Source organism: Lipotes vexillifer, unplaced genomic scaffold, assembly GCF_000442215.2.
Source record: "Lipotes vexillifer unplaced genomic scaffold, Lipotes_vexillifer_v1.1 scaffold429, whole genome shotgun sequence".
In the NCBI taxonomy this organism is placed as follows: domain Eukaryota; kingdom Metazoa; phylum Chordata; class Mammalia; order Artiodactyla; family Lipotidae; genus Lipotes; species Lipotes vexillifer.
The window spans coordinates 804,002-819,700 of record NW_006784171.1 but is presented as its reverse complement, the minus strand read 5'-3'; the positions used below and the strand labels follow the sequence as shown (position 1 = coordinate 819,700).

The window sequence follows — 15,699 nt, the reverse complement described above, 5'->3', positions numbered from 1 at the left end:
CCCCCCCCCCCCCCGCCCAGTTATCCCCAACAGAGAACAGTGCCTGGCACATAACAGGTGACTGATAAGTATTTGTTAATGACAGTCAAGATGATCCCAGTACGCTTCCCCTTCTCCTTCTACACACGGTAATTCTGGTTTTGACACTGCATGTGACTTTACGCTTGGAAGTAGAAAAGGGAGCCAGATGTGGATTCTTATTCTTGTGGGACCTCGGACAGGTGCTTTGGCTGTTCTAAACTTCAGCTCTCACATGAAAGGCAGGGGTATTACTTGCCCTACTTACCTCATGGGCGGTGAGGATTAGGTCATAAGTGCGAAAACTCTTATGAACTGCAAAGCACTTCTCTTGTACCAGACCACGAGAGTGGAACTGCTCTTTTTAAAGATGATGAAAAACCTAGAAAAATTAATTGATAGCAAGGATTTGCCTACCACAGCAAGCTCGGAAGCACAAATGCTAAACGACGTGTAAACGCATCGATTTTATGGAGATAAAATATCAATACATTTAAGAGGGAACAGGTGTTGAACAACGTTGAGAAACTTTTTTTTAAATGGATTTTTTTCTTTTTTTAGGTTTTTCTCTCCTACTTCTCATATTACTTGGCCTTGAGGATGTTAAGCGAGCTCATAGCAGCCTTGTCTGTATGGTTTTCAGACCTTCCATCCAGTCTACACTCTACACTATGTGAACCACCTTCCAACTGAAGGCAGTTGGAAGATTATATTGCTTATAATCTTTGGTCCTCTATTTTTCACCTGGATAGAATTTTCTGCAATTCTGTTCCAACAATCAATGTCCCCAAGTTATTTTAAATTTCAACAGTGACTACAAAACTATGTTAGAATGTAATGGAAATATCTTGACCTTTTAGGCATTTGGGGCTTTTCAGAGACAGCACAGTGGTCCCAGAATCCACACTCTGGAGTGGGGCGCCCTGGCCTGGAGTCCCAGCTCTGACAGAGACTCAGATCAATCACTTGACTCCCCGGTGCTCAGTTCTTCCCCTTGAAATACAAGGCTAATAAAATTCTATCCCACAAGGGTGCTGGGAAGAGTCAATGAAAATCGTCTACATGCAATGCTTTACACACTGTCAATGTTCAATAACTATTCTTTTCTTCAGAATTTTGCCTCATGTTCCTAGACTCAAATCAGTAAAACATTCAGTGTTTTCTCAGATACATTCTATATTTATCATTCAATAATTTAAACATCTGATTTACCAGAAGCATGAAAGAAACTAACGTACAACCAGTTTTTACTGTATAATGATGTTATTTAACTTATACTGAAGAACACTGTCCCATACATGTGAACAATCAGTTTTACTATGGAATCTGAATTATACGAACTTGAAAATCTAAAAACAGGACTACCCCCAACTACCAGTTATTTAACTTTCCATTATATTACATCTGAGTCAGCATAATCTTTATTTCAAAATAGCATTTTTATTATATAAAAATGTAAAAATCCAGCAAAACCAGAAATACCGGATATATTTTCCTGGGCTTTCACATTTGTTGATTTTTATTCACAATCCTTTTTCTCAATACAATTTACAACCTCATCCCCATTTGCAGTCTGATTATACAAGTGCTAAGTGGCAGAAAGGTCTAGAATAAATACACCGAAAAAGAGGCAAAGCTGTGAAACTAAGTTGCATGCAACAGGTCTATGAGGGGGGAAGTGTCTGGGAAATAAAACAGAGTAAGACAAAGTAATTGGAAAGTTTTAGCTCAGGTTCTTTTCAATCATCTTTGTCTTTCGCTCCATGTTTAAGGATGCGCGTAAACTCAATGTAATTGAAATTCCCCTTTTTGTCAATAGGTGCTTCTCTATACAGCTCATCCACTTCCTCATCTGTAAAACGATCTCCCATCGTGGTCAGCAGCTCTCGAAGGTAATCCTCCTGAATGGTGCCTGGAAGGCAGCAGAAAAAGGGGAGTTGCAAACACTTCCCGGCACTTTAATGATTTGATTCTCAACTAGGTCAATCTTACCAGATATTTCAGAACATACATATTTACCTGAACAATATAAAGCAATATATAACCATATCCTTATCTTTTCCTACTATTTTTAGAGTTCTTTATTAATATTAGATTAAATCATTTACAAAGTCAGTTAGTAGATCATACGCTTACAAAATTAATTTGAAGCGTGTATTTTCCAGAGGAGAAAAAAATACCTTGTATTTGAGAGATATTAAAAAAAAAAGAAGGCAGATACCCAGAACAAAAGGGCAGCGTTGCCAAGACCAAACGTGCACGAAGGACGGTGCAGTTTTAATAGGTAGCAAGGGGGAAGCAGGAAGGAGGATGCGAGGTGTATGTGAGGAGGCGATGCGCGTGCCTGAGCAGAGGGTTAACGCAGAAGCAAAGGGGAAAACAAGAGAAGTCAGAAAACGGAACAGCAGGGCTTTCTTCACACATTTTTAAATAATAAGGGAAAAAAACGAAGATTTTAATTGTCCAAGTTAGTTAACTATACTTTCTGGTGAAAGTTAAAGTCTCTTGAAGCAGTATATTGTCTAAGAAACACTATTTAAAAGACAATTCTCCCTTTGGCTTCCAGGAAGCTCAGAACCAGATTCAAAGATTAACACCACAAACCGTGTAGCTTTATGACCTACCCTGTGTTCTAGCCATTCTTGGTCGACTGTCCTATCGTAAATGATAGTTTCCCTCTACTCATTTTTAAAAATTTATATTTTGCTAATCTTTCTCATTCCCTAAAAAGTGTTTCACATAGTCTGGAATGAGGCTGGGCATAAACAAAGAGTGCTCACCAGTTGCTTCTTCGTCAAAGCAAGCAAAAGCGTTTCTGATGACATCTTCTGGGTCTGTGCCATTTAGCTTCTCCCCAAACATGGTAAGGAACATGGTGAAGTTTATGGGCCCTGGAGCCTCATTCATCATGGCTTCGAGGTACGCGTCAGTTGGATTCTTCCCTAGAAAATTGCACATTTTAACATTTAAGGACAAAGAACTCATTTCAATAAATAATTATTCTGTTATTGTTATGTTCCCCAACATATTTTTAAAAGTTACATCACCATCACACGAAACTAATATTTCAATTAACTTACATTAAGAACATTTAAAAAAGATAATTTTTAACAACATAAAAAAACTTTGATACATCATAAATAAAATGCATTCTGGGCTTAGGTTGAATACTGTCCATTCACTGATACTTCCTGCAACTTTTCCTTCACTATTTTTCATTAAAAATAAAACACACACATGAAACTATGAGCCAGGTAATGCCACATTACTACATCTTGAATGCCAATAACATTAAAGTCCCATCAGGGCATTTCAATACTGGTTATTTAAAAAATCTAAATATTCATATTTCTAACTGCAGTAAGTTGCCTATAATTGGTATGCTTCAAACTATTTATAAGTTGGTCATTTAAGCTGAAACTATTAGGTTCGTTTAGAACTGGGAGCTCATTTTATTTATTATTTAAAATTAATTAATCAATCTATTTATTATTTATTTATGGCTGCATTGGGTCTTCGTTGCTGTGCGTGGGCTTTCTCTAGTTGCGGCGAGCGGGGGCTACTCTTCGTTGTGGTGCACAGGCTTCTCATTGCGGTGGCTTCTCTTGTTGCGGAGCACAGGCTCTAGGCACGCGGGCTCTAGAGTGCAGGTTCAGTAGTTGTGGTACATGGGCTTAGTTGCTCTGTGGCATGTGGGATCTTCTTGGACCACAGCTTGAACCCGTGTCCCCTGCACTGGCAGGCGGATTCTCAACCATTGCACCACCAGGGAAGTCCCTGGGAGCTCATTTTAAACAATGTTATGTTCTATTTGGTTGTCAGACATATCCCCAGATGCTGTTTACTCGTATTGCTGAAATATAGCCTTGTTTAGTATTGTTCATGATGGGAAATCTTAATCTCAGTTCCAACCAAGGACACTTCTCCCTCTTCTGGTATGGTGGTGAGGGAACTCCCCTGACCCTCCCCTCGAAGTTGGGAGAAATTCCCCTGGAATGGCCACATATGGTGGAAGTAACAAAGAGCTTCTCTTTGTCCTGGCATTTGTGAGGTCCACATGGTGCAGAAAAGCAGCACTGAACGAAGGGTCTGGAATAGTGGGTTTGAATCCCAGTTCTGCCACTGACTGTGTGCCCTGGGACAAGGTGGAAACTGTCTAGGGTTTAATGGACTAGTTAACCTTGGTATCTGAAAGGTCCCTTCCAACATTAAGTTTGTATGATTCTCCATGAAAAGAGCATCCATGTCAGCATCTCACTATTAGACCCAACTAAGTGCTAATGACAGTCAAATCTAGAATTATGGTTCATATGTAAGTTTTACTCCCAGGAATTTGGGTGAAATTTAAGTGCCAAGTTGGCATCTGTCTTACTGCATTACAACCTTCACTCATTATACCTATTCAAGATATTGATACAAAATTAGCCCAAAATTAATCTCAAGATTCTTCGAGTAAGTGAAAGTAGCTAAAAAGGACTAATTTTCTACCTGCAGATTTAACCCGACTCTCTTGCAGCAATTCTTGGGGGTAAAAAGTGTAACCCAAAGGTGTCAAGAGAACATGGGTACGAAAAAGACACAGGGATTTAAAATGAACTGGCTTAGGCTAAGCACCTATGGACACATTCAAGGCATCTAATATAATTTGTTGATTTAAAGGGCAAATATGTATGTCTAAAGGCATGGCATTCCCCAAAATGGAAGTCCCCAAAAGTCAGTCTCTTACTCTACCATCACTCATTCATCCAACAAAAATTAACTGAGCATCTACTAGGACCAGGGGATAGGCTTGAGTGTTCGATCTTTGTAATACAACTCAGGCCCTCAATTCTCCTTGGTGGCCTTCAGTAGTGACCTGCTCCCCAAATGACACTTAGTACTTAGCTATTCAGAGTGTGGAAAACACTGGGATCCACCCCACCTGCAAGTCAACAAGTCAGATCAGTATCTTGACTCAACTCTCACTCTGAATAAAGGCCATGTTGCAAGACTCAACTCTCACTCTGAATAAAGGCAATGTTGCAAAATGTTAACAGCTCGTGAATCTGGGTAAAGGATGGATGCGTGTTCATTATACCGTTCTTTCAACTTTTTATAGGCTTAAAAAATTTCAAAATAACACGCTAGGAGAAAAAAATAAAAGAGACGAACAAAATCATGTGGTTACTAAAAAGAAAAAAGTAACAAAATTCTCTCTCTTTGTCCTCTGGCCCTTGAACTGCCCTTTCTGGCTCATGGTCAGACACAGAAACGTTAGAGTTGCAGAGCCTACCTGTGGGCCATCCCTGACTTGTGCCCCCTTCCCTGCCCGTCATTCTGGCCTGTCAAGAACCCCCTGACTTGATACTCCTTTCTTCCAACTGTAAAATCAGTGCCAATTCAGGCAGGACATGGAGGACTTTCCCCTCTTTCCTTAAGATCAAAACAACAAAATCATATAAGGAATAGTAAATTAACATCAACATAGCCAGAATGACAAAGGGCAGTGTATGTTTGCTTTAAATCCTGTATCTTTAAATGAAATACTGCCATGTGCAGCAACATGGATGGGTCTAGAGATTATCATACTAAGTGAGGTAAGTCAGGCAGGCAAAGACAAATGTTATATATCACTTGTATGTGGAATCTAAAAAAAAAATTATAAATCAACTTATTTACAAAACATAAACAGACTCACAGACATAGAAAACAAACTTATGGTTACCAAAGGGGAAAGGTGTGGGGGGAGGGATAAATTACGGGTTTGGGATTAACAAATACACACCACTATACAAAAAATAGATAAACAACAGGATTTACTGCATAGCACAAGTAACTATACTTAACATCTTATAATAAATCTACAGTGGAAAAGAATCTGAAGCTGTACACCTGAAACTAACACAATATTGTAAATCAACTATAGCTAAATAAATGTGTAAAAATAAATCGATAAATCTTCTATCTTTACATTTTCTTTTCTTTAATTATAAAAAAATATATATAAATTGTGGAAGCCCCCTCCCCTGTGTTCCCTTTTTTTAGGAGCACTGCCCTTCCTCCCTGAGATGGTCGTTATCACTTATGACCGTCACCTCTGTCATATAACCTGTCCTCAACTTTTATTACTTAGTACGTTATATTACTGTCCACACTTTTTAAGATTCTGGTATCTTGTCATCTAGTCATCCCCTGGCTTTTCACCTTGTAGACCTATCATATTTAGCTAACAGGAACGGAAGCCTGCCTAGCCACAGTGGCAGCCAGGCCCCCACCGCTGAAGGCGTATCCTCTTATGACGGGCCAAGCCTCAGTATGGTGCCTCCCACCCAATATCTCTCAAGAGGGCTTTGAGACCAGGAGATTAATATCTGTACATCACACAAAAAATAATTCATAAAACGCTAATTATTTTGGAGAAGGAGGAATATTAAGAACATAAAAGTCTACCTAGAGAAGCAAGCATATCATGTAAGTCTTCCTTGTCGATGAAACCATCTCTATTCTGATCAATCATGTTGAAGGCCTCCTTAAACTCCTGAATCTGTGACTGGTCAAACATGGCGAACACATTGGAGGTTGCGCGCTGGGGGCGCTTCTTGGTCTTGGTCTTTGCCTTTTTGCTAGACATGGTGGTGGTTTAATCCTAGAGTTAAAAAGAAAAGAGCATAAAGCAAAACAGAATGCATAAAAACATAAAGCAAAAAGAAAGAACTCACACCTAAAGTTAGTGAGTAAAAATATTTCAATGTATTGAAGAATTATTACTTTATTTGGGTGGGAATATACATATAAACTTTATTTCCAATGTCACAATTAAACAGCTAGGACAAAAGCAGTTTTGAAGAAACAGAATAGAAATTATTGATGTGGCTTCATCCCAAATTTCACGAACCTCATTTTTATTAAATGTGAATGAGTTTTAAAGCACATAGCAATAGATCGCATTTACCGAGTGCTACTACGTGCCAAGCACTGTTATGAGGGCAGGGGGCTCCCCTAAAGAGAAAGGCTCCAAAGCAGACATCTTACTTTCACAAGCACTGTCCCATTTAACCCTCACAACAATCCTATGCAGTAGGTACACCTTTTAACTTCATTTTACTACCAATATTGCATAACCTCTCTGAGCCTTGGTTTCTTCCAAAAAATGGTCTGAAAACCAGGGAACCTCACTCGACCCTCAGTTTTACAGCGAAACACTATCTACTCTAATGCAAGTGAGAATTAAATGAGATAACATATGCAAAGAGACTAGTATAGTTACTATAAGGTACATGCTCAAAAGGCTCTCATTTAAAAAAAAACATCAATGGGACTTCCCTGGTGGTCCAGCGGATAAGACTCGGCACTCCCAATGCAGAGGGCCCAGGTTCGATCCCTGGTGAGGGAACTAGATCCCACATGCATGCCGCAACTAAGAAATCCGCATGCTGCAACTAAAGATCCCGCGTACCACAACTAAATATCCCACATGCCACAACTAAGACCCAGTGCAGCCAAAATAAATAAATAAATATTTTTTTTAAAAAAATCATCAAAATGTATCTTTAGTCTTATATCCCTTCTAGCTACATCCTCATTTCCCCTTTCCCTTGACAAAACTTTTAGAATAGTATTCTACTACTCAACTCTCTCCATTTTCTCATCTTCCCAATCACTCCTCCATTCTCTGTAACACACCTTTAGTGGTAGCCCCTGATACTCTACTGAAAGCCACCAATGTTTTAAATGTCAAATAGAATGGACACTTCTCATTCCTTTTTTTGGACCACCACGTGGCTTGCAGAATCTTGGTTTCCCAACTGGGGACTGAACCCGGGCCCTGGCTGTGAAAGCTCCGAGTCCTAACCACTGACCGCCAGGGAATTCCCTTCTCATTCCATTTTTATTTGCAGTTTTAAATGATGTAAATAAATACAACACAAAAATACTCCTGGCTTTGGAATCAGAAAAATCTTGAGTCTGAATCTCAGCTTCACCATTTCTTGAAAACCCATGGACACCAGAATAATTGTTTGCTCCACTGTCTTTCTTATTCAATGTTCACAACTGCCCTATGAGGTAGGTAATACCTAGAAAAAAAAAAAAAAAAAAAAAAAAATCAATGGCCCTTGTGTAGTAAAGAATTAAATTTTGCCCAAAGAGAGGTGTGGCCTCTGTCCTCAGCTCTTGGGAGGTAATCTCTAAGCCCTTAGAATGTTCTGCCTGGTATATCTGGGGTCTTGGGTCACACCAGAGAGTCTAACAATGTGATTTATCATGGGGGCTCTGGGTCAGGTGTTAATCAGCTTGGCCTCTAGAGGAACTGGAGACTGAAGTCAGCCTAGGAGTGGGGACAGTATCTAGGGGACAGAGCCGCAGTAAAAACTATGGCTATGAAGGGTCAAGCAAGCTCTCTGGCAGGCCATACTCCATGCTCACCGTCACACCTTGCTGCCAGGAGAGGTCAACACTGCCCATGGAAAGGACCACTGGAAGCTAAGCATTTGGAATTCTCCTGGACTCCATACCACGAGTCTCCCCCCTTGGTTGACTTTAATCTGAATCCTTTTACTGCAGTAAACCATAACCATAGGTGTAACAGCTTTCAGTGAGTTCTGTAAGTTCTAGCGAATTACTGAACCTGAGGGTTGTCTTGGGGAACGAAACTTGGAATTGGTGTCAGAAATGAGGGTGGCCTTGGGGACTGTTCTCTAACTCTGCAGCCTCACAGTGTGAAAGCAGATGACTGATGAGGGCAGTGGCTGGGCAGGGGAATTCTGGACCTGGGTCTCCGGGACTTCCGGTCTTGGACTTTTAACCTACATTGTTTTGGTTTGTTTGCAGTTTTTTTTTTTTTTTTTGCAGTACACAGGCCTCTCACTGTTGTGGCCTCTCCCATCGCCGAGCACAGGCTCCGGACGCGCAGGCTCAGCTGGCCCAGCAGCTCCGCGGCATGTGGGATCTTCCCAGACGGGGGCACGAACCCGTGTGCCCTGCATCGGCAGGTGGACTCTCAACCACTGCGCCACCAGGGAAGCCCTGTTTGCAGTTTTGAAGCACATCAGCCTTAGAGTCCTTACTTTAACATTTCAACTCCTTCCCCTCCAGGCATACATGGCCTAAATGTTAATTTCTTCTCCTTCCTGTAACTAGCTAGTCATGTGACCTTAGTTATATTGAAGGTTCAATGGGAGACAGAATGTGGTCCACTAGCAAGGCACTTGACTGCTTTAATTCTTCCTCACATTCCCAAACTGCTGGATTAAAGTTCTTTCTCATGCTAAAAATTCTATGATTCTATTTCTTCAAGATTCAAAAGATATAAAAGACAGTAGATCTGAAGCCAAGAATTAGTTCTCTCCCTCAGTATCAGCAAACTATGTCTGCAATAGTCATTTAGAAAAACCTCCCAAAGAGAAAATCTTTATTTTTAAAAAATAATCAATTGTTTCATGCAAACGCTACAGCTAACCCAAAAGTATATTATATTTAAACATTTTTGAAACTTAGTTGGAGTTCTCCAAGAAGCTGATGCCAAGAAGAGACTGCACATGCAAGGATCTTTATCACGGAAAATGCCTGGGAGCGAGAACGAGGAGGTAACCCAGTAAGGCTAGAAAAGCCATTATACCGTGAGCAAGTCTGAGTCGCCATTCAAAACCTGTTACAGAGCAGGTATGGCTCAATGAAATGACACCATGATCTCTTTAAAAAGAAAAACAGTTTACGTTTTCTCTGTACTTCATTTAAAACCAGTGCACATTTATATTTGTATATAAATATACAAAGTACACACCGAAAATATCAACTGATAATAAAACCTCAGCTGAAAAGTGAGGCAAGGTTGTAGCAAAACGGTCAATCTAAAGAGAACTCTGGCGCCCAAAGACACTACCACCCTCTCTGCCCTTACCTTCTGAGATAAATGTCTTGGCTTCCTCCACTTTCTCACTTCCCACTCATCACAATCTGGCTTTCTCTTCTCTATCTGCAAGTGCCTTCCCACTGTCAAATCCGGTCTAAGTCTCCCTGGACCGTTCTGCTGTATTTGACACCGTTTTATCCCTCTTCTCTTCAGGCCTCAACAGCTCTTGGCCTTGATGAACTGTAACAGCAGAAATGAACTGTCCCAATGGAACGAGAGCCCAAGGTTCCCAGCCTTTAAGACTTTACACTCTAACGAGAGACTCCTGAAGATCACATTTAGTTTCAGTAAAATGCTGTATTTGACTTGGTGACACCAACCTCCTCTCAGTTCTATTTCTATGCCTGGCCCTCCTCCATTTTCTTGTTAGGCTCTTATCTTCTCCACTCACTTTAATATTCAAGTTTCCGAGTATTCTCACAGTCCATGGCTTATTAAATTCTTTTCACTCTGTGTTCCTTGGATGATCTCATCCGCTCTCACTGTTCTGACAACACCTATGACTCCCACGTCTGTATCCTCAGGGCTGACCCTTCCCTTGAGCTGTGGAATCAAACAGCCAATTGTGCTTGTGAAAGGCACCCATTTTGATATCCCAGACATTCAGAATCAACGTGTTAGAAACAGAATTCATTATCTTCCCCTCCTAAACTTTCTCAACTTTGTTTCCTGTCAGTTAATGGCACCATCGTTTATGCCCTCACCAAGCCAGAAACGTGCAAGTCATCCCCGACTCATCCCTCTCACTGATGAACCAAGCCTGCCTCTTAAATATTCATCAGACTTGCTCATCTCCCTCACTGTTCTGCCACCACCCTATGCTGGGCCCTCATCACCTCTTTGTGTAGAATATTTCATTGGCCAACTAACCAACCTCCTTGTTTTTTGGTCCCCTCTAGACTATCCTTTATCTTCCAGCCAGAGGTGTGTAAAACATGAATACAACCATATCATTCCCTTTTGAGAAATTGTCGGCTCTCCACTGCCTATAGGCCAAAGTACAAGTTCCTGAGCATGGCACACACACCTTTCCCTGCTCTAGGATGACCTTTCAGCCTCATCACTAGCCATTCTCTGCTTTGTACTTTTCCTTCAGCAACACCAAACTATTGGTACTAGTATGTGCCCAAGGCACCATGCAGTTTAACTCATGTATTTGTTCTCGCTATTTTTCTAGCCCCCAAATGCCTTAGGACCAGAGAGAATTAAAAGTCTACTCAACTTATGGCTACTACCATTTGCTCAGTGACTCCTATGCTAGGTACTCGGGTGCACTAAATTCAACATACCTGCTTTACACATGGAGGAACTGAATACCAAAATATATTAAACAACTTGCCCAAGGTCACCTGGTGGCAGAGCTAGAATGCAACCTCATTTGTTAAAGGTGATTTTACCTATATATTTTTTACCTCATACAATTCTGCTAGTTATTTTTTTTACCACAAAAAAATTCCTAAACTTTCAGTACTTACCAATATAGTCCAACACTGATTTCTGAGCAGCTACTTTCCTCTAAATTTAATTCCTAGTGAAACTCAGTTTTCAAATAAATTCAAACTATGCTGGGGAAACCAATGTATAGACTAGAAGTGCACAGTGGAATGGGAAGAGAATAAGGTATGAATGGCCCTCCCTGCAGCCGTGCAATTGGGTTTATCAAATGGCAGTATTTCCTATCAGTCATGGTTTTGGTTTGACATGGTAGGTAAAGGCTTGAAATCTTTACGTACGACTGTGAAATTACTATTTGACCTATAAATATTAAAGGAAAAATACCCACCAAACCCCATCCTTAGTTACAAAAAATATCCATTTAGAACATAGCATATAAGGTAATGAATAAGCCTTAACGGGAATAAACAAAAGTCTTACTTCCTCTTCAAAATTTTTATTTCATTATTTTTGTATATTTCTGATATAGAGTGAACTAAAGGTTATATGTAGTATTTTTAGAGGTTAAAGAAGGGCAGGGATATAGGAACACTGGTATTATAGGTAGTTGTGGTGTCAACATATTTAGGTCATAATCTAAATTTTTGCAAAATCACCTGCTATACTGACGTGCAAATCAAAACATGGGCACTATAATCATTAATAAGCAGAAACTGCTTGTGAACTTCATCCAGCCTATATGGCTTTACTGGAAGCCTGGAAAAGATGCTCATGGAGCATATTCTATTAGCTACCTATGAAACATCTAAGTCAGCTAGGTGCTGCTACCACATGGTGGGTAAATATGGCTCTCACAACAGTTAACCTCTGGTTTCAATCTTGGCTGCACATTAGAATTATCTTGGAAGTTTTTTTTTTTAAGTCTGTTACAATATTGCTTCTGTTTTTTTTTTTTTTTTTTTTTTTTTTGCGGTACGCGGGCCCCTCACTGCTGTGGCCTCTCCCATTGCGGAGCACAGGCTCCGGATGCGCAGGCTCAGCGGCCATGGCTCACAGGCCCAGCCGCTCTGCGGCATGTGGGATCTTCCTGGACCGGGGAACGAACCCGTGTCCCCTGCATTGGCAGGCGGACTCTCAACCACTGCGCCACCAGGGAAGCCCCTTGCTTCTGTTTTTTGTTTTTTGGACAGGAGGCACGTGGGATCTTAGCTCCCTGACCAGGGGTTGAACCCACACCCCCTGCATTGGAAGGTGAAGTCTTAACCACTGGACTGCCAGGGAAAGTCCCATCTTGGAAGCTTTTAAAAAGTGATGTCCAGGTCCTGGTCTAGTACAACTGAAACTGAATGTCTACAGGTGAAGTCTATGAATCTGTATTTTTAAAATGCAGCAGGTGATTCCAATATACAGTGACGGTTGAGAACCACTGAGTTAAACACTTAGAAGGCACTGACCCTGGTTCTGAGTTCTTGGCTGATGCCTTGTAATAACAGATTAATAACGGAAAAACAAACACACCGTTTATTAACACGTATACCTCATGTATACATGGGGAGATACCCAGGGAAAATCCAACTCTCAGAGGTGGCTTAGAACTCTGGCTTAAATATCTTCAGCTGAAGCCAAAAGAAGAAAGGCATGTGTGGAGGGGAGAGGAAAGGTATGGAAGGTTAAAAGCACAGTATAAACAAGGGTAAGGCTTCTCTTGTAGATTTAAGTCACGGCCTTCTCCATTAAGAGTCTAAAGTTGTCTCCAGAGAGTAACCTTTGTCCTGCCTGGTAGAGAGGGAAAGAACACCTTTGTAAATGTGTGTCCTGCTTTTAGGCACATTGGGGGAGGGCAAAGAGCCTTTCTTGTGTCTGCTTTCTTCTCAATTGCCTTCAGCTCAAAATAATCTTCATGCCAAAGTGGCATATCTTGGGGTGGCATATTCTGCCACCCTTCATAACTAATAGGATATTGTGAAAATGATGGAGTGCGACTGTGTCATAATATTGTAGATGTTGCTGGTTCTACCACGCTCTCTCAGATCACTCAATCTGGGGAAAGCTAGCACCAGGTCTACAGGGTATTATACACAACTCCATGGAGAGGTCCATGTGGCAGGGAACTGAGGCCTCCTGCCAACAGCCAGCACCAACTTGCCAGCCAGGTGAGTCAGCCATCTTGGAGGTTGATCCTCTTTCAAATGACTGCTAACCCAGCTAACATCTGGACTGCAACTCCAGGAGATCCTGAGCCAGACCGGAGCTGCCCAGCTAAGCTGCCCTGCAATTCCTGACCCTCAGAAGCTCTTTATTGTTTTCTTAAGGCGCTAAGTTTGGGGGTAATTTGTTATATAGCTACAGAAAACTAATAAAGCCGTTGTGTTTCCTTGGCGTCTTTAATATTCAATAGGGCAATACCTTTATTTCAGAATTATAGCCAAAGAATTTTTAAAACCTCAAAGGGGCCACAGCCAAGTTTGCACTGGGTAGGGAAATTTTCTATTCCTGGTTAGCAAATTTTAATTCCTTTTATTCGATTTCTCTCCAAGTTCTGTGGGTTCCTCTTTTAAGTGCAACAGAGTCACCCCTTCTTCAACATTCCCATCACCCCCTGGATATGACTGCAAAATATGGCTTTTCTCTATGGTTTACCCATGGTTTAGCATAAACTCCACTGGACTCTCCCCAAGAAATCCATAACAAAAAGTACCTGGAACAAAGAGTACTAATAAGAGTGCTAAATATGTGCTAGGCACTGGTCTAAGCATTTCATATGTATTATGTAATATATATGTATATATGTATTATATACATGTATATAATATATGTAATTCTCACAACAACTTATTACATAGGTACTGTTATTATCCCCATTTCTCAGATGAAAAATTAGGGCAAAGAGAATAAATAATCTGTCTGCAGCCACAGCCAGAAAAAGGTAGAGCTTAGATGCAGGATCATACTCAGGAAGTCTAGCCCAGAGCTTGCACCACTGGCTCCAAACATCCTGCATGTAGGCGGCAGAATTTCTCCACCATGAAAATGTGGAGAGCTGGTTGGGGGTAAGAAGCAAAGCCACCACATCTCAAGTGCGGAACGGGGAAGGAAGACCCCAAAGCTGCCGGCAATGAAAATCATCCCTAGATATATGCTGTCTTCGAATCTTGGGAGAGGGACAACCGGCTCCATTTAGGGGATCCCAGTCCTTTTATCTTTCCTAAGCCCAGCAACCCTCACCTGGGACCTGTCCTTCAGAAGCTGCAGTTCCTCTTGTCCACACTGAGTCTCATTAAAGCATAAATGCATATCGAGTAGGTCATCACAGAAGCTGTTTTATTCAACAAAGCCAGAACAAACAAGAAGCCATGCACTTAACCATGAGGAACGTCCACCTAATGCTCAGAGAAAATGGGTGGCACCAGGTGAACACCTCAAGTGACCTTGGGCAAATTATCTCACCTCGCTGGGTTTCAATTATAAATCGAAAGATAACCTATAGGTTTCTTTTGAATTCTAAAATGCTACAATTCTTTTCTTACCACTGCAAATCCGTCCGAAACCAAGGCTGCCAAACTACTCCTCTAAACACCCCTTTCTTCATCTCACTCCCTTAGTGAAGAATCCAAAATGACTCCCGAATGTCTCTTACATAATCTTTCATTTCTCATCAAGTTTGCAAGACATCCGTGAAAAGGCCCCACTGATCTACCTATTTCCAACTATTATTCATTACAGTTCTGTTCCGTTCGGGCTGGTCTCCTTTTCACACGACACAATTCACACCTTTTGAGCTTTTGGTCTTGTTACTTCCTACCACAGATACAGCCAGAAATACTAAGTTCTCCCCACCAGGGCTAAGTCCAAGGCCTTCAATGAGGTCACGATTCTCTTTTTCAGAAAACCTTTCCTGATTTTTGCTATTTGTCCTCTTCTTCAGTCAGCACGAATGAAGTAAATCTTTACAAGATGCAAGGTGCTGCGAAGAGTCACAACTCCTATGGAAATCGTTACATTTAGCCAGTACCAAGTCGGCGCTCCGGGCAAGAACGACGCACCAGCGGACCCCTGTGCCCCCAAAGCATCCAGCCCTGTGGGTTAAGCAGACACCCAAACCCACCGACCGGGCCGGCGGGGAGCGGGGCTGCGGCTGCCGAGGCGCCAGGTGTGTGAAGCCGTCGGGTGACGCAGCGCTGGGGACAGGCCGACTGGGCCAGCAGGGCAGTTCCCCAGCCCGGTTCCATCTGCCCCAGCCTCCCGTACCCTCGACGTCCAGGCCCGGGTTGGCCGCGGCCGGACCTCCTCGCCGACCCTCCCTGCCCCACTGGCAGGTCCCGCAGACCCCGCCCCGCCCCGCCCCGGCCTCCCGCCCGCCCGCCGGCCGCCGGCACTTTGGCCGGGGGCTGGCGGCG

The 15,699-nt window shown here is 41.9% G+C and overlaps 1 protein-coding gene and 1 non-coding gene across 3 annotated transcripts in view; one reads left to right on the top strand and one right to left on the bottom strand.

Annotated features, from left to right (window-relative positions):
* Nucleotides 1-1,401: 1,401 nt before the first annotated feature.
* Nucleotides 1,402-15,699, bottom strand: part of LOC103089268 (myosin regulatory light chain 12B) — a 15,114-nt gene continuing 816 nt past the window's right edge. The window contains exons 2-4 of one of the 2 annotated variants that reach the window (XM_007456563.1): nt 6,448-6,643; nt 2,799-2,960; nt 1,402-1,930 (exon numbers count right to left, since the gene is read on the bottom strand). In XM_007456563.1, coding sequence (XP_007456625.1) covers nt 1,758-1,930; nt 2,799-2,960; nt 6,448-6,628 — 516 coding nt within the window. In that variant the 5' untranslated portion in view covers nt 6,629-6,643 and the 3' untranslated portion in view covers nt 1,402-1,757. Of the gene's footprint in view, nt 1,931-2,798; nt 2,961-6,447; nt 6,644-15,699 lie in introns of those variants that run through there. The other variant, XM_007456564.1, reaches the window with a different exon arrangement.
* Nucleotides 7,318-7,390, top strand: TRNAG-CCC (transfer RNA glycine (anticodon CCC)). The gene has a single exon. It is a non-coding gene; the product is annotated as a tRNA-Gly (tRNA).